At 40.7% G+C, this 26,977-nt stretch overlaps 1 protein-coding gene and 1 long non-coding RNA gene across 3 annotated transcripts in view; one reads left to right on the top strand and one right to left on the bottom strand.

Annotated features, from left to right (window-relative positions):
• Nucleotides 1–1,411: 1,411 nt before the first annotated feature.
• On the bottom strand, nt 1,412–17,856 carry LOC147145935 (uncharacterized). 2 transcript variants are annotated; one of them, XR_015087275.1, is made up of 3 exons: nt 17,774–17,856; nt 2,052–2,322; nt 1,412–1,926 (listed from the first exon to the last, which is right to left on the bottom strand). It is a non-coding gene; the product is annotated as an uncharacterized LOC147145935 (long non-coding RNA). The 2 variants fall into 2 exon arrangements; XR_015087274.1 differs by lacking the exon at nt 17,774–17,856 and having other exon boundaries at nt 2,052–2,925.
• LOC147145934 (sphingosine kinase 1-like) overlaps nt 1,821–26,977 on the top strand; it is a 27,839-nt gene continuing 2,682 nt past the window's right edge. The window contains exons 1-5 of the mRNA XM_086034427.1: nt 1,821–2,332; nt 18,642–18,791; nt 21,962–22,056; nt 22,617–22,732; nt 26,732–26,977. The exon at nt 26,732–26,977 is cut by the window's right edge and continues 2,682 nt beyond it. Of these exons, the coding sequence (XP_085890553.1) occupies nt 1,831–2,332; nt 18,642–18,791; nt 21,962–22,056; nt 22,617–22,732; nt 26,732–26,977 (1,109 nt within the window). The 5' untranslated portion in view covers nt 1,821–1,830. The remainder of the gene's footprint in view (nt 2,333–18,641; nt 18,792–21,961; nt 22,057–22,616; nt 22,733–26,731) is intronic.

Below are 26,977 nucleotides of genomic sequence, written 5' to 3'. Positions count from 1 at the left end.
ATGGACTGCAGCGAGTCCTTCTGCCATGTAGCCCAGGAACCTCTCTGTCTGCACTGAATTTAAAAGGAATAACAGGAGCCACTCTCATGGGATGACAAACAAGTTGGCAGTGTTCACTCCCACAACAGCGCAAAACACCTTTCTACTGGCAACTTGCTACCAAAATACCAAAAGAAAGAAAACAATACCCATGTGCACAGTTAGACCTGAGCTGCATGGGCATGAAAAAGGGGCCCCTAAAGTCTCTAGCGAAAATTTAACCAAGAAGCATTTTTCGTAATGTGGGAAAAAGCCAACATACCTGGAGAAAACCCACACACGCATGGGGAGAACATTCCACAGAGGAGGGCAGGAGCACAGATTCAAATCGCAAAGCTCAGAACTGTGAGGCAGATGTGCTAGCCGCTCGTCAATCATGCTGCAACACTGGAACCTCTATCACGGTGTTGTCCAAACTGTAGCCATTGGTGGCCCGCCCTACTGACCACGACTACTACTACTACAATTAGTAAGAATAAGTTTGTAGTATAGAGAGATTTTTCATAGGGTTGTAATGATGCATGATATATGTAAAAAATAAATAAATCAATAAATAAAGAATAACAAGTCATTACATGATGAACATTAGAATGCAATCGGATTATTTTCCCTTATTGTCTCTATGGTGTAAAGACACTGCACCTTGAATGTCAAGAAAACAGTTTAATGCAGTATGCATTCTAAAGTCACCGTTATTATTCTTTCTAACATTGCCATCTGTTGGTGTGAGAAAGTAATCGCTTCAGCAGCGGTAATTTGACACAGTCGAGTAGGCTCTAAAAACAGAAAGGGGAAGGGGGCGGGGGACAAAAAAGGTTCTACAAAGTACCCAAATGTGGCCCTTTGGCTGGCAAGAGAACCAGTACTATTTAGCACCCTTTCTTAGTGGTCAAATATAAAACCAACTATTATTTAATGGTTCTATAAAGTAGTGCACCAGATGAGATTTTAGTACTACAGTATGATCCTTGGCGCTATATAAAATCAGAAGTCTTTTTTGAACTGTTGCCTTTGAACCAGAAATAACCTCCTAAAAAACCTGTACAATGGTGCTATATGGAATTATATGGAACCATGCAGGGGTGGCATAAAACCAGGATGCAAAGTAGAACCTCTGAAACACATTTATTTATTTATTTGTTTGTTAGTTTATTTATTTATTCATTTCGGAACAATAATACAAAATAAATAATAAAATAAATAAATAATATAATAAAATAAAAAGTAGTACATGAGACCGTTAAATTGTTGAAACCGATGAATTTATGCCACGTTTATCACATATTTAGTTGTTTTAGTTGTCATAATTTCTAAGAAAAAAAAAAGAAAAGAGAATAGAACCAATAAATAAATAAATAAATAAAATTCTCAATGTTTGGCCCAATACTTTCACATTTATTTACACATAACAACCGCTAGAGGGACCTACATCACATCTTTTTCGAACAACCAAAGTTGCGCGTGAAGTGCGGATAAGTTTACGTGTGAAGTTGACAAGAATCACCCACAGCAACACTTGAAAACGTGTCTGTAGAGCTCTTAAGAATAACAGGGTGCCACTGTTGTAAAATTGCTTCGCCGTTGTTTCTTACGAATGAGAAATCATTATATTTGAGACAACGGTAAGTTTTAAGATGTGCTCACTGTCGCGTGATCCTCGCTTGGACAAATGTGTCCAAATAAATGTAGGAATAGTTTAAAAATCGTCAGACAAAATACTCTTATTGTGAAGCAAACCCGGATGCAGTATCAGTCACGACAGTGATCTGACAATAGTCGGACCGGTGGCAGATGTCCGATGTCCCCAAGTGTTCCCTGGTCTCGCGGCGATGTGACCAGTGTGGCCGCCGCTGTGTGCCGGACCCCAGCGTCCAGGTCAGGATGGACCTGAAGAGAGCAGAACATGGCCACAACATCAACACGCTGTACGGGGAATTCACGGCCACCGGTACCCGAAAAGTCAGGTGCGCCGTGAGCCTGACTGACAAGGAGCTTGTCGTCCAGCGGCTCACCTCTGTACCTGCGGGCCGGAACCGAGTGGTCCTCAGCCTGAAGGACTGCGTCGGCTGCCGGGCGTACCGGGAAGATGACAACACGGACGTGGCAGCTTACCTGGCGGTCTATTTTTACCCGCTTAAGCGGCGTTGGGTGGGCTCCGGGCTCTCGCGGCAGAGAGTGGAGCAGTGCTTCCGTCTCGCCGCGCTCCAAGACCCGCGAGCCAACCTCGAAGAGGCGGAGAAGTGGGCTCGAGCCATCGGGGAGCGCTCGAACCGGTGGCAGCACCTTCGAGACGGTAAGAGAGCTCATCTAAGTTTTTTCTACGACCTTAAACAGGACAAAAGTTAAATAAAGTCTGAGGATTCCATTGTCTCAGTCAATCCGTTGGCAAGACGGACAATTAAAATAGTTAGCATGTTTTACATTCTTGTGGCTGCCGGGTCATTAGGACTGGTCGTGTCACATTCTGAGGTCATATTAGTAACTGACGCTTATTTAGTCTTGAATTGGAACAACACAAAGCAGCACTGTGAAATTGTGGATAGCACATCTGCATTACAGAGGAGGGGTACCGGGTTTAAATTTTGGCCCAAGCCCATTGGTTGCTTGCATTCTGCGGCTACAGTGAACCCCTGTTTATCACAAGGGATACTTTCCAGACCCACCTTTAACTATCTGTGATATAGAGACCATTAAAATAGTTGTGGGTTCAAATCCGCACTCTGGCCTTCCTGTAGAGTTTGCGTGTTTTGCTCGAGTGGGTTTTCTCTGCGTACTCCAACTTGTTCATTTTTCCCTAAAAAACATGAATGTGTGAACACCAAAATATCACATCTAGACCAGGGGTCACCAAAGTGGAGCCTGCTGGGACCAGGTAGCCCACAAGGACCTCAAGATTAGCCCACGGGTCTTAATAATAGCTCACCAGTGATGGGACATTGTAATTTCCTAATTTCCTAGGAATGATGTGGAAGTGATCATTTGAAAACATGAAGTGTATCAAACTGTTAGGCCAACGCATTAATCAGTACCCAAGAATTGGCTCTCTGTTTCGAAAAGGTATGCATAGTAGAGTCTCTGTACATGAATGTGCCTTTAAGAGGCAGGGCTTGATGGATTGGCATGTAATTAATTGTCTGTGTAATTGTCTGGGTTTGACCAGCTGCTGCGCAAGTGTGCTCATTTATTTTTTGCGTTTTACTGTTATGCCAACATTCAATGTCATTATTTGTTTCTCTGCTTGTATTATTAAGTATTCGTTTGCTCATCTTATATGTACATTTTGACTGTAAAAGTCACCCGAGAACCTGGGGGTAATTAAAGCTGTTAAATTCCTGAAATACTAACAAGTGCAATTACTCTTGTGTGGAATGCTCAAGATTGCCAGAGATAAGCAATCTATAAGCTTAAAGTAGAAGTCAACCCAAACATTTTTTTTCAAGAATATATTCTAAGCAGGCCCACTACTTTGAAACAAGGCGATATGATTAACATGAAATATGAGTTAGGCAGCAAAATCCATCCGTTTTAGCCATCTCAGGGGGCTGCCATTTTGTCACTTCTGTCGACTGAAAATGAAATCACAACTGCTTAGGTCTTAGGTAACGACCAATCACGACTCACCCGTTTTCTGAAGCTGAGCCATGATCGGTCGTTATCTGAGCCCTGAGCAACTGTGATGTCATTTTCAGTCGACAGAAGTGACAAAATGGCCGCCCCCAGAGATGGCTAAAGATGGGTGGATTTTGTTCCTTAAAGCGGAAGTCAACCAAAGCATATTTTTTAAAGAATATGTTCCCAGCAGGCCCACTAGCTGAAACACGGGATTGTGAAAAATTTTGAGTTTCAATCACGGCTGACCTGTTTTCTGAATCTGAGCCGTGATTGGTCGTTGTGTGCAGTTGTGATGTCATTTTCAGTCGGCAGAAGGCAAAATGGCTGCCCCCCAGAGATGGCTAAAAACGAGTGCATTTTGCTGCTTAATTTATATTCCACAAACTCTAAATTAATCAGAATGCCGTGTTTCAACTAGTGGGCTTGCTGGTAACATATTCTTTAAAGACTATGTTTGGGTTGTCGTCCGCTTTAAGTGTCCTATATAAAGACACGTTCTCTGAAAGCATACATGAAGAGTATCCCTGGCACACTGTGACCCAGATAGCATCTCCCAGTTTGCGTAGATGTGTTTATTTTTTACAAAACATTCTGCAACTTAATACGGCTTGTCATTGTCAGAGGAGGAAATAGCAAATGTGAGGGAGAGATGTGAAAGACTTAAATGACAAGGAACGTTGTAGTGATCGGACAGGTTTTGTACCCTGGGAAACTCAAGAGTCAACCGGCTTTGTTATCAAGCAATGCACTCCACCCACTTCATTCACATTAGGCCTCTTTGAAACTGCAGCTTTAACCTTCTCTGCAGAATTTAGATGAGAGAGCCTGGATACTTGTGAGAATTGATTTCAACACTGACATCTTTGTGATGCCTAAAGGTGTAAATCAATGAGTTTTTTTTTTTTCTTGCTGGGAAAAGGATTTGGATGAGAATACAATCCACATTACCCATTCCTCTGAGAAAAAACAGGTTGAAAAGAAGTGGCAGTGCTAGTCTAAACACGGCATTCAGATTAATATTGCGTTGGAGGAATATGAATTAAGCAGCAAAATCCACCCATTTTTAGGTAATAACCGTCACAGCTCACCTGTTTTCTGCGTTTGGTCATGTGACATTCGCAAGCTGAGCCTTTAAGCACTGTGATGTCATTTTCAGCCAACCCCTGGAATGGATAAAAACGGCTGGATTTTGCTGCTTAGTTCATATTCCACAAACAAAATAAGGGGTCAAATTTAGTGTAAATCATTTACAAATAAAAATCAAGCTGATTCTTCTTCTTTATCTATCCCTCAATGATCTGCTAAGCCTGCCAAAGCCCATGCATTTGTTTACATACATCCCTGCTCACACATTCACACTCAACAGCTGCTGCCGAGTACAATTGTCTCATCAAAATCGATCCTATTTTGTCAATAGAGGGATTCAGCCGTTTTGTGGATATCATTATCATTGTTATGATCCAGGCGACGACGGTTGGCCCAAGAGGTTACTGATCAAATCAATCAGTGGACCTCAAGCACTTGACCGGCGCTGGCCAAAAGGCAGCAAATCAGCAGCACCATATCAGCTAATGGGATTCAAGTTGCTGGCGTGGGTACCTCACTGTTTTGAGGCTGGGGGTTCAAATCCAGGATTTGGCCTTCCTGTGTTTAGGTAGCATGTTCTCTTTGTGCTTTCGTGGAGATTCTGCAGGCACTCCATCTCCCACCCACATCCTCAAAACCTTTTCCGTAGGTTAATTGAAGACTCTAAATTGTGCGTGGGTGTGAATGTGAGTGTGAAGGCTTGTTTGTCTACTCATGTCTTGCGATTGGCTGGTGAGCAATTTAAGTCATTTAAGGCATTCAAGTCTCAACACTATATTGCAAACTTTTGTAAAAGTATTACAGCCTATTATATTGTACCATGCGGATATACCTACTTGATGTCCATTTTTGTTTATGGTTTTGCCTCCGATTTTGTTATTTGCTTACCTGCCCCATATTATAATGGCTGGAATGCAAGGAGTAATTAACATTTTACAATGCACCAATAAGCCTTTTTACACCTACTTTATTTGCAGATAAAATTAGTCTGAATAATCATACTAATAATCATAATAATAGTAATAATAATAATCCAACAATAATAATCATCGGGTATTCAGACAGGCAGGCAGCATGATCATTGTTAGGAACTCACCAATGAAAAAGCTCAGTAACACCACACGTGTAATTGAGTTCAATTATAAAATTCAAATGTGAAAATAACCCTGAAGAAAACATTCTGCTCTGAGAACTACTCTCACAAAGTCGTTGCTCAGTCATTATTTTTGGCTTATAGCCGGAGCATTTGTATTTAAGTGTATGCTGTCTGCAACTTGTCAACATTAGAAATCACAATCCAGCTTGCTCTTTTTTTTTTTTTTCCATGCCTCATCATGAGGCAATTGTTTCCAAAGTTGGACCATGGACATGAGCCACTGTCATGTTTCACTTTATTGTGGCATTTTTACAGATTGCCGCTCATGTGAGTAAAGTTCACTTATCGCCAAGAAGTATCATTTTGTTCAGTTTGGTATGGTATGGGATGCATTGTATGATTTTACATTGTTTACTTTCCATTGTTACCCAAATAGACTACGAAACAGGTTGTGTTTTAAAAACAAAGCTTGTCTTATTGTTATACAATATGCAGCCTTTCCTCGTAGAGGGAAATACTACATGATGTCCACCGTAGCCAATTTTGTTTACTGTGTTGTATTCCTCTACTTTTCTGACCCTTACTATCACCATCCCACCTACACATCTGAAGTGGAAATACGCAAGATCAGCGTTTACTGTCTCAAACCATACTAAGGCACACTGGCTTGATTTACGTACCGCTTGACAGAGACCTAAAGCAACAAAGATGATAATTTTCTTGAACCTGAATAATTTGTTTGTGCAGTGAGTACTAACTCAACTGGGATGTCATTTTAAGTGTGAAACAACACCCCAGGCCTACCTCACTGCTATTCTAAAATGATGAACTGAACCCTTCTGATCCTGGCATACTTGCTGAGAAGTCACACCAGTAAAGAAACCACCACAAACCATGTTAGTTAAAACCTTCTGATGCAGACAATAAAATGAAAATGACCGCAAGATGGTAGCCGCCCCCGCAACTGCCTTTTCATATATTCAGCCACATAATACACGGTTGTGTGTGAAGACTTGGCAACTGTTTGCTCTTTATCACATATGGTATATATGTTTGAGTGTTTGAACATGTTAAAACTGCTCTAAAAAGAACATAGAAGGATTTTGTATTTTTTAAAAAAATTAAAAAGAACATAATCATGCACCAAAACGACAAATGACTTGTCACTGTTGCAACAAGAAAAAGCTGTGACTCAGTGGATATAAAAGACCAGTGACAGGAACTGCTAGTGTGAACAGAGAGGTGACAGACCTAATGTGGACCAAAAAGAGACCTAACCCTAGTTTGAAACCCTAACCCTAATTTGAAACCCTAACCCTAGTTTGAAACCCTAACATAGTTTGAAACCCTAACCCTAGTTTGAAACACTAGTTTGAAACCCTAAACCTAGTTTGAAACCCTAGTTTGAAACCCTAACCCTAGTTTGAAACCCTAACCCTAGTTTGAAACCCTAACACTAGTTTGAAACCCTAACCCTAGTTTAAAACCCTAGTTTGAAACCCTAGCTGGATACCCTAACCCTAATTTGAAACCCTAACCCTAGTGTGAAACCCTAGCTGGAAACCCTAACCCTAGTTTGCAACCCTAACCCTAGTTTGAAACCCTAGTTTGAAACCCTAACCCTTGTTTGAAACCCTAACCCTAGTTTAAACCCTAATTTGAAACCCTAACCCTAGTTTAAACCCTAATTTGAAACCCTATCCTTAGTTTGAAACACCAGTTTGAAACCCTAAACCTAGTTTGAAACCCTAGTTTGAAACCCTAACCCTAGTTTGAAACCCTAACCCTAGTTTAAAACCCTAAAATGAAAACCTAACCCTAGTTTGAAATCCTAGCTGGATACCCTAACCCTAATTTGAAAATCTAACCCTAGTGTGAAACCCTAGCTGGAAACCCTAACCCTAGTTTGAAACCCTAACCCTAGTTTGAAACCCTAGTTTGAAACCCTATAACCCCAGTTTGAAACCCTAACCCTAGCTTGAAACCCTAGTTCGAAAACCTAGTTTGAAACCCTAACCCTAGTTTGAAACCCTAACCCTAGTTTGAAACCCTACAATGAAAATCTAACCCTAGTTTGAAACCCTAGCTGGATACCCTAACCCTAAATTGAAACCCTAACCCTAGTGTGAAACCCTAGCTGGAAACCCTAACCGTAGTTTGAAACCCTAACCGTGGTTTGAAACTCCAACCCTAGTTTGAAACCCTAACCCTAATTTGAAACCCTAGCTGGAAACCCTAACCCTAGTTTGAAACCCTAACCCTAATTTGAAACCCTAGCTGGAAACCCTAACCCTGGTTTGAAACCCTAGTTTGAAATCCTAACCCTAGTTTGAAACCCTAGTTTGAAACCCTAACCCTAGTTTGAAACACTAGTTTGAAACCCTAACCCTAGTTTGAAACCCTAACCCCAGTTTGAAACCCTAACCCTAGTTTGAAACCCTAATCCTAGTTTGAAACCCTAGTTTGAAACCCTAACCCTAGTTTGAAACCCTAACCCCAGTTTAAAACCCTAACCCTAGTTTGAAACACTAATCCTAGTTTGAAACCCTAGTTTGAAACCCTAGTTTGAAACCCTAACCCTAGTTTGAAACCCTAACCCTAGTTTGAAACCCTAACCGTAGTTTGAAACCCTAACCCTAGTTTGAAACCCTAGTTCGAAACCCTAACACTAGTTTGAAACCCTAACCGTAGTTTGAAACCCTAACCCTAGTTTGAAACCCTAGTTCGAAACCCTAACACTAGTTTGAAACCCTAACCCTAGTTTAAAACTCTAACCCTAGTTTGAAACCCTAATCCTAGTTTGAAACCCTAGTTTGAAACCCTAACCCTAGTTTGAAACCCTAACCCCAGTTTAAAACCCTAACCCTAGTTTGAAACCCTAATCCTAGTTTGAAACCCTAACCCTAGTTTGAAACCCTAACCCTAGTTTGAAACCCTAACCCCAGTTTAAAACCCTAACCCTAGTTTGAAACCCTAATCCTAGTTTGAAACCCTAACCCTAGTTTGAAACCCTAACCCCAGTTTAAAACCCTAACCCTAGTTTGAAACCCTAATCCTAGTTTGAAACCCTAGCCCTAGTTTGAAACACTAGTTTGAAACCTAACCCTAGTTTGAAACCCTAGTTTGAAACCCTAACCCTAATTTGAAACCCTAGCTGGAAACCCTAACCCTGGTTTGAAACCCTAGTTTAAAACCCTAACCCTAGTTTGAAACACTAGTTTGAAACCTAACCCTAGTTTGAAACCCTAGTTTGAAACCCTAACCCTAATTTGAAACCCTAGCTGGAAACCCTAACCCTGGTTTGAAACCCTAGTTTAAAACCCTAACCCTAGTTTGAAACCCTAGTTTAAAACCCTAACCCTAGTTTGAAACCCTAATCCTAGTTTGAAACCCTAGTTTGAAACCCTAACCCTAGTTTGAAACCCTAACCCCAGTTTAAAACCCTAACCCTAGTTTGAAACACTAATCCTAGTTTGAAACCCTAGTTTGAAACCCTAACCCTAGTTTGAAACCCTAACCGTAGTTTGAAACCCTAACCCTAGGTTGAAACCCTAGTTCGAAACCCTAACACTAGTTTGAAACCCTAACCGTAGTTTGAAACCCTAACCCTAGTTTAAAACCCTAACCCTAGTTTGAAACCCTAATCCTAGTTTGAAACCCTAGTTTGAAACCCTAACCCTAGTTTGAAACCCTAACCCCAGTTTAAAACCCTAACCCTAGTTTGAAACCCTAATCCTAATTTGAAACCCTAGCCCTAGTTTGAAACACTAGTTTGAAACCTAACCCTAGTTTGAAACCCTAGTTTGAAACCCTAACCCTAGTTTGAAACCCTAGTTTGAAACCCTAACCCTAGTTTGAAACCCTAACCCTAGTTTGAAACCCTAGTTTGAAACCCTAACCCTAGTTTGAAACCCTAACCATAGTTTGAAACACTAGTTTGAAACCCTAAACCTAGTTTGAAACCCTAGTTTGAAACCCTAACCCTAGTTTAAAACCCTACAATGAAAACCTAACCCTAGTTTGAAACCCTACCTGGATACCCTAACCCTAATTTGAAACCCTAACCCTAGTGTGAAACCCTAGCTGGAAACCCTAACCCCAGTTTGAAACCCTAACCCTAGTTTGAAACCCTAGCCCTAGTTTGAAACCCTAGTTTGAAACCCTAACCCTAGTTTGAAACCCTAACCCTAGTTTGAAACCCTAACCCTAGTTTGAAACCCTAGTTTGAAACCCTAACCCTAGTTTGAAACCCTAACCATAGTTTGAAACACTAGTTTGAAACCCTAACCCTAGTTTGAAACCCTAGTTTGAAACCCTAACCCTACTTTAAAACCCTACAATGAAAACCTAACCCTAGTTTGAAACCCTACCTGGATACCCTAACCCTAATTTGAAACCCTAACCCTAGTGTGAAACCCTAGCTGGAAACCCTAACCCTAGTTTGAAACCCTAACCCTAGTTTGAAACCCTAGTTTGAAACCCTAACCCTAGTTTGAAACCCTAACCCTAGTTTCAAACCCTAGTTTGAAACCCTAAACCTAGTTTGAAACCCTAACCCTAGTTTGAAACCCTACCTGGATACCCTAACCCTAATCTGAAACCCCAACCCTAGTGTGAAACCCTAGCTGGAAACCCTAACCCTAGTTTGAAACCCTAACCCTAGTTTGAAACCCTAGTTTGAAACCCTAACCCTAGTTTGAAACCCTAACCCTAGTTTCAAACCCTAGTTTCAAACCCTAACCCTAGTTTGAAACACTAGTTTGAAACCCTAACCCTAGTTTCAAACCCTAGTTTGACACCCTAACCCTAGTTTCAAACCCTAACCCTAGTTTCAAACCCTAGTTTCAAACCCTAACCCTAGTTTGAAACCCTAACCCTAGTTTGAAACACTAGTTTGACACCCTAACCCTAGTTTGAAACCCTAACCCTAGTTTGAAACCCTAGTTTGAAACCCTAACCCTAGTTTGAAACCCTAACCCTAGTTTGAAACCCTAGTTTGAAACCCTAAACCTAGTTTGAAACCCTGACCCTAGTTTGAAACCCTAACCCTAGTTTGAAACCCTAGTTTGAAACCCTAACCCTAGTTTGAAACACTAGTTTGAAACCCTAACCCTAGTTTGAAACCCTAGTTTGACACCCTAACCCTAGTTTGAAACCCTAACCCTAGTTTGAAACCCTAGTTTGAAATCCTAACCCTAGTTTGAAACCCTAACCCTAGTTTGAAACACTAATTTGATTCCCTAAACCTAGTTTGAAACCCTAGTTTGAAACCCTAACCCTAGTTTGAAACCCTAGTTTGAAACCCTAACCCTAGTTTGAAACTCCAACCCTAGTTTCAAACCCTAACCCTAGTTTGAAACACTAGTTTGAAACCCTAACCCTAGTTTCAAACCCTAGTTTGACACCCTAACCCTAGTTTGAAACCCTAACCCTAGTTTCAAACCCTAGTTTCAAACCCTAACCCTAGTTTGAAACCCTAACCCTAGTTTGAAACACTAGTTTGACACCCTAACCCTAGTTTGTAACCCTAACCCTAGTTTGAAACCCTAGTTTGAAACCCTAACCCTAGTTTGAAACCCTAACCCTAGTTTGAAACCCTAGTTTGAAACCCTAAACCTAGTTTGAAACCCTGACCCTAGTTTGAAACCCTAACCCTAGTTTGAAACCCTAGTTTGAAACCCTAACCCTAGTTTGAAACACTAGTTTGAAACCCTAACCCTAGTTTGAAACCCTAGTTTGACACCCTAACCCTAGTTTGAAACCCTAACCCTAGTTTGAAACCCTAGTTTGAAATCCTAACCCTAGTTTGAAACCCTAACCCTAGTTTGAAACACTAATTTGATTCCCTAAACCTAGTTTGAAACCCTAGTTTGAAACCCTAACCCTAGTTTGAAACCCTAGTTTGAAACCCTAACCCTAGTTTGAAACTCCAACCCTAGTTTGAAACTCTAACCCTAGTTTAAAACCCTAGTTTGAAACCCTAACCCTGGTTTGAAACCCTAACCCTAGTTTGAAACCCTAGTTTGAAACTCTAACATTAGTTTAAAACCCTAACCCTATGTTGAAACCCTAGTTTGAAACCCTAACCCTAGATTGAAACCCTAATTTTAAACCCTAACCCTAGTTTGAAACCCTACAATGAAATTCGAACCCTAGTTTGAAACCCGAACCCTAATTTGAAACCCTAGCTGGAAACCCTAACCGTAGTTTGAAACCCTAACTGTAGTTTGAAACCCTAACCCTAGTTTGAAACCCGAACCCTAATTTGAAACCCTAGCTGGAAACTCTAACCCTAGTTTGCAACCCTAACTCTAGTTTGAAACCCTGGTTAGAAAACCTAACACTAGTTTGAATCCCTAATCCTAGTTTGAAACCCTAGTTTGAAACCCTAACCCTAATTTGAAACCCTAACCCTAGTGTGAAACCCTAGCTGGAAACCCTAACCCTAGTTTGAAACCGTAACCCTAGTTTGGAACCCTAGTTGAAAATCCTAACCCTAGTATAAAACCCTACAATGAAAACCTAACCTTAGTTTGAAACCCTAGCTGGATACCCGAACCCTAATTTGAGATCCTAACCCTAGTGTGAAACCCTAGCTGGAAACCCTAACCCTAGTTTGAAACGCTAACCCTGGTTTGAAACCCTAGTTTGAAACCCTAACCCTAGTTTGAAACCCTAGCCCTAGTTTGAAACCCTAGTTTGAAACCCTAACCCGAGTACTAACTCAACTGGGATGTCATTTTAAGTGTGAAACAACACCCCAGGCCTACCTCACTGCTATTCTAAAATGATGAACTGAACCCAGTCTGAGTTAATGCTGCTTTGTGCGCTCTGTTACTCTCTATCTCGAACTTCTGATCCTGGCATACTTGCTGAGAAGTCACACCAGTAAAGAAACCACCACAAACCATGTTAGTTAAAACCTTCTGATGCAGACAATAAAATGAAAATGACCGCAAATGGTAGCCGCCCCCGCAACTGCCTTTTCATATATTCAGCCACATAATACACGGTTGTGTGTGAAGACTTGGCAACTGTTTGCTCTTTATCATATATGGTATGTATGTTTGAGTGTTTGAACATGTTCAAACTGCTCTAAAAAGAACATAGAAGGATTTTGTATTTAAAATCATTCTTTAAAAAAGCATAATCATGCACCAAAACGACAAATGACTTGTTACTGTTGCAACAAGAAAAAGCTGTGACTCAGTGGATATAAAAGACCAGTGACAGGAACTACTAGTGTGAACAGAGAGGTGACAGACCTAACGTGGACCAAAAAGAGTTCTCGTTCCTCTTTCAAATAAACCTGCAAAGGGAACACAAATCAAATCTTTTCTGCCACATTCTCGTTTTGGACCTGTGAGAGTTTAGCTCCTTTGTATGTATGAAAAAAAAGGTATTATATATGACATCAGGACTTCTCATTGGGAGTTTGGTTTGTGATTCAACGTCTCATGTTGCAAGATTGTGTTTGAATTTGTAATACCCTTCTTCCTCTTAAAAATGATCACATAGAGTTGCCTCAATGCCCAGGTACTCTCGAAGGGCTATTTTCTCAATTGTGCGTAATAGTGAAAATGATTTTCTGGCAGCACAGATTCTACCATTGACATAAGTCTCTCATTTACGCAACTTCATGCTAGCTAGGCCTCCAGGCGAAGGAACAACCGTAAAAGGTGAGTGTTCCCTGTCAAAACTGGCCTTTCGCATTTTCTTATGTCCTCTTAGGCGCTTCAGAAGTTGTAGTAAAACAAGCGACCCGAGAAGATTAAATATCCTACACAAGAAGTGTGGATACAGCTAGCTACAATGTACAATATAAAGTGACATGAAAGCTCAGCTCTCCAGTCAGACCAGTCACATTTTGTTGGCAGACTTTATGATGTTGTAGTTATGATGCTCGTTTACAACTGGGAGAAGCTATTACACTTGAAACAAGTTTCCGGCCGGCATTAAAAGGCAACGCTTTTCGAGCGCAGGTGTCAAACTCTGGTCCTTGAGTGCCACTATCCTTCATAATTTAGATGTGTCCCTACTCCAACACACCTGATTCAAATGCTCTGCTCATAAGCAATCTCTTCAGGAGCCTGATAACAATCCTGATCATTTGAGTCAGGTGTGTTGGAGGAGGGAGTCATCTTAAACATGCATGATAGTGACCCTCGAGGACCCGGAGTTTGACACCTGTGCGTTGGAATTTTTCTGAAAAAAAAAAAAAAAAAAGAGATCACCGCAAAATGGGACTGGCTCATTGAAGAGAACATGCGCAGGGATCCAATCTCCCACTGATGACAAAAACTACATCGTAACGGCATAATAGTGAGTTGTATTTGTCGTCATTTGTTTTTATTTTTATTTGTTGCTATACCATCCTTTCAAAATCAGTTTTTGAAACAGGTCAAGTCGACACAAAAAAGTAAAAAAACAAAAAAAAAAAAGCTGATCTACAGCATGGTAAGCACAGTAGGTAATGATAGACCTCCAAATATGCATTATGTCAGAAGCACAGTATTCACAGTATAATTTGATGGATTTAATTGTTTTTGTACAGAATTTTAAAAAACATTTTTTGAAATGTAAATTTAGCAGGACTGGCCCGCACACGGCAATTTGCCAATTAGACACTGTGTCCGCTGGTGTAAGGCATTTTCAGATTTCAAATGTATTTGATCTTTTTCATGGATTTCCCTGTTTGTCAATATGCAAAAAAAAAAAAAACACTAGATGAACATTTAGTCATTGTTGTTGTTGTCTTTACAGCGGGTGTTGCTCACAGTGGCCTTATCTGAGTATGTTTTTCTAACTGAGGAGGAGGAGTAAACTTTGCTACCGGTATGATGTCGATTAGAAATCACCATACTGAATGTGTTTACTTTGAAGGTTGCAGTCGTCTCTCCTGCTTTCTGACTGTCAGTTCCATCGGTGGCGTATATGCATCTCGACAGAACAAAGCCTCGGGTACGACCTCGAGGACTAAACGCAGCACTATCGGATATGGATGCAAACCTCAATGTCGTCAACTTTCAGAAAACAGAGCTGCAGCCAGCTAACCACCAGCGCCTCCTCCTCCTCGCTCTCCCCTTCCACTTTATCCACCCCACTCCACACCCTTCGTGGTCTCGTTCAGCAGAAATGTGCCTGTGTGTCCCCGAAGCCTCCACTTAGAGCGTTTTACAAGCAACGTTATGGAAAAAGAGCATCTATTTGCTGCTCTGTCTGGGCCACTCGCGAAGCCTTTCGATAGGTGCAATCTGCAATAAAACTGTAAATTCGAAAATGCCTTTTATGATATTACTTTACAGTGTCTTTCAGATTATAATCTCATGTAAGGTTTTTATTTGTTGGCCAAAATGAAATATTCTGGACAAGACCTTCACATAATTAGCGTTTTTTTGATAAATGTTGATCTTGATGGAATATTGTTATTGTTATCTAGAAAAATAGTTCAGAAATATACAATGCACATTTGTCAGTTATACAGGAAGGAACATTTTAAATTCCCCCCTCAGGGACCAATAAAATGTTTTTTCTCCTCTACGCAGCTATTGCGACAGATGATCAGAAACTTGACTTTGGAACGGCTTTAATGTTGATGCATGATGACACGCAATCAATTACCTTCAAGCATCAGACAACTGGAGAAGTTGCACTATTAATTGTCAGCAAATTGAAATTGGGTCTCTATGTCATATTACAGAAGGGCGAGATTCGCAGCAGGTCAAATTCATGATAATCCGTTAATCCCTTTAATGTGGAAACTGGATTCCCTCCTAATGGGTGTTTGCTAGGGCTTAAGTGACCTCGTCACAAGAGAGCAACAGGCAGAAATAGGAACCTGTCGGTGTTTGGTACAAGGGATTCACACAAACACACAACAGCTTTTTTAAAATAATGCAAATTTATGACTTGAACTGCGTGTTGATTTCAAGAAACAGATACATTGCTGAATATCATGAGCGTAACCCGTCTATTCTCAGACTCCCAGACTGTGTGTGCCCAGATAGCTATTATAAGCTCGCTTTTTCCGGCTCTTGGGTTTCCCCCCCTTTCAATTAGGACGTAGGAAATACTGCGGCGGATACCTCAATATAGTGATTACTCCATTAAGATTTGGGATAGTTCCCATGCTCTTGGTTGGAAGAAAGCAGAGGAGATGTCTGTAATCACATATCACAACACACATTTGTCTGAGAGCTTCAGCACATAGTTTTGATTTATGCAACAATGGGGACTTTCAACTTTTTCCAGTCATGATGGGCCTTACATTGCTGGGTGAGAACTGCCATAGCCGTGAAATAGAGAATATGTTGATATTCAAGGTTAAAAAAAAAAAAAAGATAAAATGTTGCAAAATTGCACATCACTCTGCAATCAGGGCTCCTCCCATTACTGTACAAACAAACCAGACTCATTAACATAAGCCGCCAGTCCTCTTCTGTATATGATGGGTAAATAAATATACAACATGTGTCACAGTTTGGGCCTGTGCCACAATGGCACTGCAGCTAATGACGGAGGAGGAAACAGGGCGCAGACAGAGGCAAAGAGATAATTCACTCCGGAATGTCTTGGGGAGGGAGGAGTGGCACACAGGAAGTGGACAGGATTTGAGTGTGGCCAACGAGGACACACAAATACAGTACATAAAAGCAAGAAGAGACTATCCGACATGAAATTATTTCACTTAAACTTTTTAAAGAAGTCAACCCAAATGTTTTTTTTTTTTTCAAGAATATGTTCTATGCAGGCCCACTAGTTGAAGCAGGACATTTTGATTAATATTGCGTTTGTGGAATATCGCAAAATCCACCCGTTTTTAGCCATATCAGGGGGCGGCCATCTTGCCACTTGCTGTCGACTGAAAATGACATCACAGTTGCTCGGGGCTCTGCTAACAACCAATCATGGCTAAGCTTCAGAAACCAGGTGAGCCATTAAACATGAAAGTTACTAGGGTATAAAATAACTATAATTTGATATTTAATTTATTTAATACTATAAGTATACACATTGCTTAACAAATGTATTAGACCTGCAACCGATGTAAGATTCATGCCACAGTTTCCCTGAATTGATAGCATTGGGGATGTTTTTGTAATGGGTTAGTTATTGAAATGAAATTGGCAATGTAACGCAGGTAGTTAATAATGATTGTTATCCATTAATTTTCAAATTTGCGGTTTTACAAAAACATTAACAAAATACTTAAAGTGGAAAGGGGAAGTCAACCCCCAAATTTTCTTGACTTCCCCTTTCCACTTTAAGTATTTTGTTAATGTTTTTGTAAAACCGTAAATTTGAAAATTAATGGATAACAATCATTATTAACTACCTGCGTTACATTGCCAATTTCATTTAAATAACTAACCCATTACAAAAACATCCCCAATGCTATCAATTCAGGGAAACTGTGGCATGAATCTTACATCGGTTGCAGGTCTAATACATTTGTTAAGCAATGTGTATACTTATAGTACAGAATGTCAAATATTATTAAAACTGACCAGTAAGGTTAAAGCAAGTTTCATCAGGATCTGATTCAGATGAAACTTGGTTATGTCTCGATAACTGCAATGCATTTCATGAAAACAGATTGACTGTGCAAAGCTATCTCGCTTTACTTCTGAAGCAAAAGTGATTAGAGCATTCAATCAATCAGTTTTATCTTCTTCCCAAAGACAGCTGGAAAGAGAAGTCAAAAAAAAAAACCGAAAAGAAGAGACCAGCAAAATCATGTATTCTGTCACCATGTTCCCAATACCAATCTATATGCTATAAAGCAAAACCTAGCAACTATTTTGGCTCCTCACAGTGTCATGGATTGACTCCTCCACTTGTTTTGTTGAAGTGTTGTAGTGAAGATGAAAGGCCAGGTCAAAATGTTGACTTCCCTCTTTGATTTGGGGTACCAACAAACTTTCTCCCGCATCAACTCACCGTTTGTTTCTCCTCACATGCTGCGGCACAGATGGCCTGGTCCAGCTTCCTTCATGTCCTCCCTCCTGCTGTGCCTCCTAAAGAAGATCTTCTGCAAGCGTCTTTCAAAAAGATTTGGGATCTGTGTTCGTTAAGTCTTTGTATCCCTGCATCGCACGTTGAAATCCTGTTCGGACCTAACATATTTGCTTTGCTCATTTGCATCATATCAACAGGTGCTTGACCCAGGTTGTGTATCGAATCGTCTATTATTGGAGAGGCATATCTTAAATGGCACATTTACAGTACTGACAAATTCATTCAAATAACAACAAAAATAATAGTAATTGCATCATACACTATAGAACTGAGCCATAGTGTATCGAATCGAGTCGAACCGAACCGAATCGTTCCACTTTCAAATCGAACCGTCCTTGAATCGTTTCGCACCTAACATATCGAAAAACCGTATCGAATCGTCTTTTTGTGGAAAGATGCACACCCCTATATAATATTTATAATACTGGTGGACCGACCTCTTATGTTGTGCTTGCTTTAACAACAGTTATGATGTTAATCTTCATAGTAAGGTTGGGCATTTGACAGATTTATTTTTATTTTTTCTTATTGATTAATTGTTTGGCAGCCGAACGCTAAACATGTCTGAAATTTGGGGTTTTCGTTTATGCTCTGCTTAATGTCGCATAGTTGATGCCATGCTCGCCTGGAGTCTGCTATGTTTACATGACAGTAAGGTGTACTGTATAACTTCAAGAATGAACATTATGCCCACGTTGTTTCTGTAGCAGTCATCAGATGTATGTTATTATCATTATAATCATTATTATCATTATTATTATTATCATTATCATTATCATTATACTTGCAGGGGTGCTGCTGAGTGAGCTGTCGCACTCGTGCCGGATAATGCTGCTGGTGAATCCACAGAGCGGGAAAGGACAGGCACTCACGCTCTACAACAACCACGTCCAGCGGATGCTCCACGAGGCCGGGGTGCTGCACACGCTTGTCATCACTGGTGAGTTGCTGGCAGCACTAGAATACACCACAAAAAAAAAAAAGAAGTTTGAAAAAAAAAAAAAATGACAACACCTTCCTTTGACAGGTGAGCTCTTTGGTTCACATGTGTTCATATCCTTGCTGAAGCATAAACTTCATATGCTTCTATATTACAAGTCACATTTGAAGCTGCTATTATAAGTCAAATTGATGCATATTGTGCCCTTAAATTACAATATATCTTTTTTGATTTGTAGTTGAATCAAGGACAACGCAAGCATTATTACGGGACTCTTGTCAATGGAATTTAACCTCGCTGATGCCATTCGAAGGTGGTAAACCAGCTCACTAACAGACTTGATGGGCTCGGCCTTTTTATTATTGAAATGCACCTCGCCTAAATGGGAAGCCTCATGTTTTCATGCTGTCACTATGCTGATAAACAGCCTCTGACCCACGTGCGCGCACAGCTGTTATGCAAGCGATGTACATGCACACATACTGTTGGGAGACGATAAACGTTCTCACAAAATCCCCTTTCACCATAATTTGATTCTCTCATCATCACTAGCCTCCATACCGACTGGTGATGATTCTGCAGCACACAGATTTTTGATGAACTAGTATGACGCTAATTTCAACACCAAAAAAAAAAAAAAAAGAGATCATGGTAAGTCATTCATCTGTGTGGGCGAGTAAAAAGAGCCAAACTGTGCATTTGAATTACTGTGAGGAAATACGCACTTTTTGGGGTGACGCACTTTTTTTTTTGTCACAGTTTAGTTTAAATGCACTTTAGGCAGCTCAAAAAAAAAATTTAAAAAAATGAGATGACGTCTGATGATTGAGTCTGAGTAATAATGTGTTTTGAATTGTGCCTATTGATGAACAAATCCACCGCACCCGTGAGTAATTCTCAGTTATGTTTGACTAAAGCTCTTGTAATCTTGTGTGATTATTTACAGTATGTGTGTGTGTGTGTGACTGTGGCTCAAAGTGTCTAGCTAACAAAAGTGGACACAGTCATTATGGGATGCTTGGCTGTGGGCACGACTGGAGGGGTGGAGCCAGGGTACATGAGGCATGACTGCATTGCGAGAAGGGGAGTGGGAGTGGGAGTGAGCATGTCTTGGTCGCTGTCAGCAAGGATGGCACGGCAATGTTTGCTCTCCCTCAGTGCACAACTAGCCAAGGATATCTGTCAGACAGCATTAAGGGGAGGACAGCTCCACGCTTGTCCTCCTTTTCTGCTAAAAAAAAACCCATTTAACCGTGTAAAAGTCAACAGTCTCGGTTGACAATTTCGGTCACGTTTCCCTAGCTTGTATTTCAAGGAATAATAACAGACTACCTTGAAATAACAGCTTCAAATCTATCTTTAAATTGCTCTAGATTTTTTGTAATTAGGAGAATTGTACCTCTATAGTTGCCAGGGCAACACCAGCTCACCTACTTTGGTGATCTATCAAAGTATACCTCCTGTTTGTTAGCCGTCTGTGCTAACATTCCTGTTCAAATTTATGCACTGTGCTTCAATAACCAAATAATTATTTAAAAGATGTAATGTTCTCACACACGTTTTATTTGCATTTAGCATGTTTACGTCGCATCAGCCACCTTTTGGAGGAACCTGAAAGCAACAAACACTGACAGTCTTTCTGATATTTTCAATTCAAATGTATAAATGAGTTTAGCGGCAAAATCCACCCATTTTTAGCCATCTCAGGGTGAGGCCATTGCATCACTTCTGTCGACTGAAAATGACATCACAAATGCTCAGGGCTCAGGTAACGACCAATCACGGCTCAGATTCAGAAAACAGGTCAGCTGTGATTGGTCGCTGTGAGCAGTTGTGAATTGTCATTTTCCAGTCGACAGAAGTGACAAAATGGCCTCCCCCTGAGATGGCTAAAAACGGGTGGATTAACTCTTATTCACTACTAAAAATTAATCAGAATGCCTTGTTTCAGCTAGTGGGCCTGCATAGAACATATTCTTGAAAAAAAATATGTTTGGGTTGAACCACATTCACAGCATCTGAACTGTAGTAATACAAATTTGGAAAAGGGATGATCAATTTGTTATTTCGCTAAATTCCCTTTCGTTTTCCTGGTTTTGAGAGTACTTAACGGATGGTGTTCATCAAAGCATTTCACTATCCTGTTCTCATAGCAGAGTTGTTTTAGGTTCTAAAATATCCACTACTTGAACTGTAAATGTTTAACCATGTTGTTCCAAATAGGCCACTGCCAGTTTCTGAAGGAAGCCATGTATAGAACCTCATTCATTGAACTTTTAATGGCTCAAATTTGGATTTACAACAGGAAGTTTCCATCAGCCACTGCTGGCATGCAGCTTTCATTTGGTCTGTGAGATTTTTCATAGCTTGAGACTGACTAAATACTCCAAATGCATGATTACAAATGATGGGAATATCAAAGTTAACAACAGCGGTAAGGTCGTTGAACCGCTGAAACGGTTTGCAGCTTCAGCATGCTCTGACTTGTATGAGAACCACACAGCGAGCGTTGGAATTAATATAAACGTAATTATACGTGCAGCAGTTGTCCCTCGGCATCTGATTAAGCTATCGGTGCGGTATTCGCACGCACGCGCGCGCGCAGAGTGATGGCTTGCCGTTATTGAGGCGCCGGAGCGCCGCAGCGATGAGACGGCTCCTTGCTGCGGAAACGCACGTTCGTCTGCCGCCGCCTGCCTCTAATGAATGATGCACGATCAGCACATTCGACCTGAAACTCTCTGGATGGCAACATTTCACATTAGTCGACACTGAAGGAAATAGAAGCCAAATCAGGGTTTTAGCCCATGCTTGTCATCAATTTCATTCGACCGCAACTTGGGTCATTTTTATGAATGAAATAGTCTTCACTGTGGAGTTTCTGAAACTCATTCTCAGACTTACGCTCAATGTTTTGGCTAAAAATAGGACACAACAAGAATTTCAAAGGTTTCTTTGCTCCTCGGCAGGGATAACTAGGCCCAGCACTGTGGATTTGGGGAGCTTGTTTCCTCCTTCCTCCCTGTCCGCAGGTCGATATTTCAACCCGCGGAGACAGTCTTAGTCGGCCAAAACGTAGACGTTAATAAGCACCAACAGCAAAAAATGAACTTTGAGGACACAAACTGGCAGGAGGGGTGACGTGACTTACTGTCCTTGTGTTTTTACAGAACGTCAGAACCATGCCCGCGAGCTCGTGAGGGAGGCTGACCTGTCGCAATGGGACGCTCTCGTCATCATGTCAGGAGACGGCCTTCTGTTTGAGGTAACCAAACCCATGAAAGACCTCGTGAGTAAATAATAAATAAAGGTAACACATTCCAAGCTGTGCCGGAATCATTTCCGAACGAAAGGTGTATTTTGGGCTGTAAGGTTATTGTACCGCTAGTTAACGATAAGTAACAAAACAACGACAATTGAAAAACTATTTTCATTAACGGAATCAAATAAAAATAAAACTATCTATAATCCTAGCGAAAACGTCTGTTACTTAATATTGTGTGTGAGCTTTCGGGGCTCATGCTGATGTATTTATTTGCGTATTGCTGTACGTTCCCACAGAAGAGGAAACAGTCATTCGAGTAATTGTAGTTTACTTTACTTTTTGACACAGTACTTAGTGACATTTTTTTTATCTTATACTCAGCAATTAATCCATAAATTAAAAAATGAAGCATTTAAAAAAAAAATACTAATAAAAACTGATAACATTTTCATTTATTTAATTAAAAAAAAAAAAACGAACTAAAGTCAAAACAAAATAAAAACTAACTCCAATGAAAAATCCCGATCTATTCTAACCCTGTCTTGGTGTGTGTGTGTTAGGTGATAAATGGTCTCCTGGACAGATCGGACTGGGAGCAGGCCATCCGTACTCCGCTTGGAATACTTCCTGGCGGCTCAGGCAACGCCTTGGCTGCATCCATACATCACTACGCAGGGTGAGTCACACACTTCGCAACACTCACATTCACCACATGTGTTTAAGGAGCACAAATTGAACAAAAAAAAGGGACTGGACGACATCAAGATGGCAGTGACGACAAAGCTGCACAGAATCCCGTAAGAGTTCTTCCAAGAAAAGGAAAGTGTTTTGGACTTGAGGGTGTTTACTTCCATGGGGAAAACTTGAAGTATGTATTATCAAGGTGCACTCTGGTGCCTTTTTTTTTCAAAGGTTCGCATCTCTTGTCTTCATGAGTTCCCACAGTATAATGTAAAACAACCTTTTTTTTTCCATGGATAAACAGGCACTTTAACTGATCTACCTAAGCACGTCAACATTTCAACATTATATCATAATAATTAGGCATGTAACAATCAATCGATCGTAATCAAAAATCGATTTGAACTGCTTCGGTGTTAAAAAAAAAAAATCGATTTGCAACGCCAGGTTGATACAACATAAATGCAGGTGCTCAAAGTACAATTTTGATCACAAAAGTATTTGTAATGATAACAGTCAACACTATCCTACATTTATTTATTCTCATGTTTAGTTCTGGCACTAACAAAACGCAGATAACGAGCCAAAAATGTAGTTAAGCAGTGAAAATGAGTTCATTTTCAAGTTGTTTTTTTTGTGTAAAGTTAAAAAAAAAAGTTACTCTTTGTAACAAGGACAAAATGCAGATGTTAAAAAAAAATTGAATCGAATCGAATCAGGGCTTGAGTAAATGGTTACATCCCTAATAACCGATTAAAAAAGAATCGGAGCAGAGAAACCAGCATTTTTTTTTTCTCTTCTCCTCATCGAGGCTCGCTCATCAGCTGCCATTCATCAATTGATCCAAATTCTATGAGAAACACTCAGTTCCATTGTGGTGTGCGCTATTCTTTCTGATGAATTCCTTGTCCTGCGCCCGCCAGTCCCTTTCACATATGGCGTCGCTCCAGTGACAGCAACAATGGAGGAAGGCTCCAGATTCTGTATTGTTGCCACTCCTCATGCGCCGGCGCTACATCCAGAAGCCCCGCGGCTGCTTTCTGCAGGCTGCTCATCGGCAGGCAGTACGTTTGAGATTATTCCCCGTTGAACGGGGGAACGTTCGCTGAGGCCGCGTGCGGGCCTGCAAATGAGCACCAGCTCCAAGCTCGCTGCTATTATGCAATACGGCGAAGAGCGCAACATGAGCCTCAGGGGCTGTGACTGTTATTTTATTGGGTTGAATGTAAAAGCAACAATCCCGCTTTGGGAAAGTGATGTCATGTCACCCAGGAATGTTTATTTAGTCAGCTGCAGAGCGCAAATTCTTTTCAGGTCACCGATGAAATATTTAGCATATCGTCGCTGTCCTGTGAAAAACACTTATGTCCATTTTTGGAAAATGTTCGTATTTTTACGTGAATGCTGTTTCCGCGTTACAGACATCGCATTAATGTGAAAATTGTAAATGTTTCCAAAATTGGACATGATTGTTTTTCACGGGACAGTGACGATATGATGAGCTGCTTTAAACGGCACCTTAAGCCTACCTTTGCAGATGCCGTGTCTGCTCTGCAGGTGATGTGTGTTCTAATTTGCGCTGTAAAGAAAAATCACAGCCACCCAGGCATCATTGTTTTTTTGTGAGGTGGAAAAAAAAAAAGATGTGTCTATTTGGGGTGAGGTGTTTATTTATTCAACGCCACTAGTTCAGGGAATGTGTTTTAGTTCTGTATTGTTTTTGAATTGCAATTGTTGAATTTATTAACGTATTTTCTCGACTTTAAGTCGCACTGGAGTATAAGTCGCATTATGGAGGAAATGAATTGTGCTCTTAGGGGGCGGCCATTTGTCAATAATGAAAATGACATCACAACTGCTCAGGGCTCAGGTAACGACCAATCACGTCTCACCTTTTTTCTCAAGCTGAGCCATGATTGGTCGTTAGCAGAGCCCTGAGTAACTGTGATGTCATTTTCAGTCAACAGCAAGTGGCAAAGTGGCCGCCCCCTGACATGGACAAAAATGGGTGCATTTTACTGCTTAACTTAAACGCAGCTTTAATCAGAATGCCGTGTTTAGACTAGTTGGCCTACATAGAACATAATAATGTAAAGAACATTTTTGGGTAGACTTCCACTTTAACACTCAATCCAACAAAAACACGTTAACATTAAAAGCTCATAGGTAGCTGAAATGACAATATTGATAAGAGAGATTGCAATCGTTAAAAAAAAAAAAGAAAAAAAAGAAATGTTTTGGTAGAAGCTTTACAAGCGATGCCGTTTAACATTTAATTGTACTGTAATAGAAAAACAAAAGTGATATTTAAATTGGTTGTGACTTTCTTGCAGATAATTAAAGAGGATAAGAGCAGCAAAACTGTAGATGAGACTCTTTGCACTCCAGAGATATCCTGGAGTCGTGCGTGCGCACGTGTGTGTGCGCGTGCGTCTGCGCATGCATGCATGCGTGTGTGTGTGTGTGTTAGAGATAGAGAAAGCGAGATCGAGATTATGACCTTCTCCCCTTGTCTCCGTTTCCCCAGATGGGATTGTCTTTGTTGTCTCACTTGCCTGTCATGTCTGAAATCAACACACACACACACACACACACACGTATTGCACGCAAACACACACAGCATTGTCCATCTGCCTTCATGGCTTTATCAAGCCGCCGCTGTCTCCCCACAGCCAGATTGGGCCAAACCAATCATGATAACTCATGATTGAAACTATAAAACACATTCAAACAGCAGCCTCAACCCATTCCATAGTAAAATGTTCCATCTTAATATTCCAAAATATTAAGAGCACCTTCATGTGTTCATTTTTGTCTGCAAATTTATTTTGGGATCTTAATTATTAACGAGGGTCTAATCCCACAAGACTGTCGTTGGTACGAAAAATGTTTCTACTTACATTTATAATTTATCAGCAAGTCCTCTTTTTGTATTGTCAACGTTTTTTTTGTTTTTTTTTAACATTCTGTCATACGTGTCAAAATAAGTTAACAGTTTGGGTAATCATTCACTTCGATGGTGCCGTTTTGCATTTCACAGCTTGGACACAATTGTTTGGCTTTTCCATCCATCAATCACGATTCGGATTGAAGACCAAGGGGCTTATTTTGGTAGACTGGCGTAGGTTTCAGTGTTCGTATGGGGGGGCGGAGGGGGATTTCTGTGTGTTGGAGTTTTTTCCCCCTCTCTCTATTGATTGTTTTCATATTCATACATCACTTTGTGTTGAACTTTTAAGGTGTGAAAAAGTGCCATATGAACAAAATGATTGATTTGACTTGATGAATAATGTGTTGCCGCCATCTTGTAGCGTCTTGTTAAAGTGTTAAATGTGTGACCATGCTTGGAACGCACATAAAAACATTTATATCTCAAATCATCTTTCCTCATCAAAATGAATGGAAATGCCATTAATCCATTCCAGCATCCCCCTGAAAAAAAAAACGATGTAAAAATGTTTACGTTTTTCAAAATAAGGAAAATAGTACATTATACTATTTTACTTTATTCCAACATAGTGTCATAACATAATTAGATAGAATGCAAAGAATTAAACAGTTTGTACATCATGATTAATTCATGATTTAATACATTATATCTACTATACATGCAATAAATAATTGCTGAACCTTTTGTGCTCAATTTTCCATTCCTTTAAGTGTTCATTAGCCTGTCTATGTTGTTTCCCATTATGTCTTAGCATTAAGCTAGCAGGCTTGAAGACAAACTTATGTGTTGGTTGTTTTAAATAAGGTGTAACTGCCTTTGTTTTATGTTTATTTTAACCGTAAACTTCAACTAGGGGCGGCATTGAACAGTTTGAAGCCTCGCATAGGCATTAGTAAACTTTTTGGGGGAGTGGGCATATTGTGTTTCCTGATTTTCGCCGTCCATTTTCCGCTTGGAATAGTGAGAGCTAACTGTAGTTGAAGTTCCGACTGCATTTGAAAGCATCGTTAGAGGTGTGTGCGTAACCTGCCCGGTTTCCCGCAGTGCCTCGTTGGTGTCCAGTGAGGAGCTCCTGGTCAGCTGTGGCTTCCTTCTGTGTAAAGGCGTGGTGTCCCGCATGGATCTGGTCTCGATCCACCTCTTCTCCGGCACTCGCCTCTTCTCCTTCCTCTCGCTGGCGTGGGGCTTCGTGGCCGACGTGGACGTCGAGAGCGAGAAGTACCGCCGCGTCGGGGCGGCTCGCTTCACCGTGGGCACGCTGGTGAGGCTGGCGTCTCTTCGCGTCTACAA

The sequence above is a fragment of the Filicampus tigris genome, chromosome 6 (assembly GCF_054856515.1).
Source record: "Filicampus tigris isolate MCC_2025a chromosome 6, RoL_Ftig_1.0, whole genome shotgun sequence".
In the NCBI taxonomy this organism is placed as follows: domain Eukaryota; kingdom Metazoa; phylum Chordata; class Actinopteri; order Syngnathiformes; family Syngnathidae; genus Filicampus; species Filicampus tigris.
The sequence above is the reverse complement of the archived record's forward strand: the minus strand, read 5'-3'. Positions and strand labels throughout refer to the sequence as shown.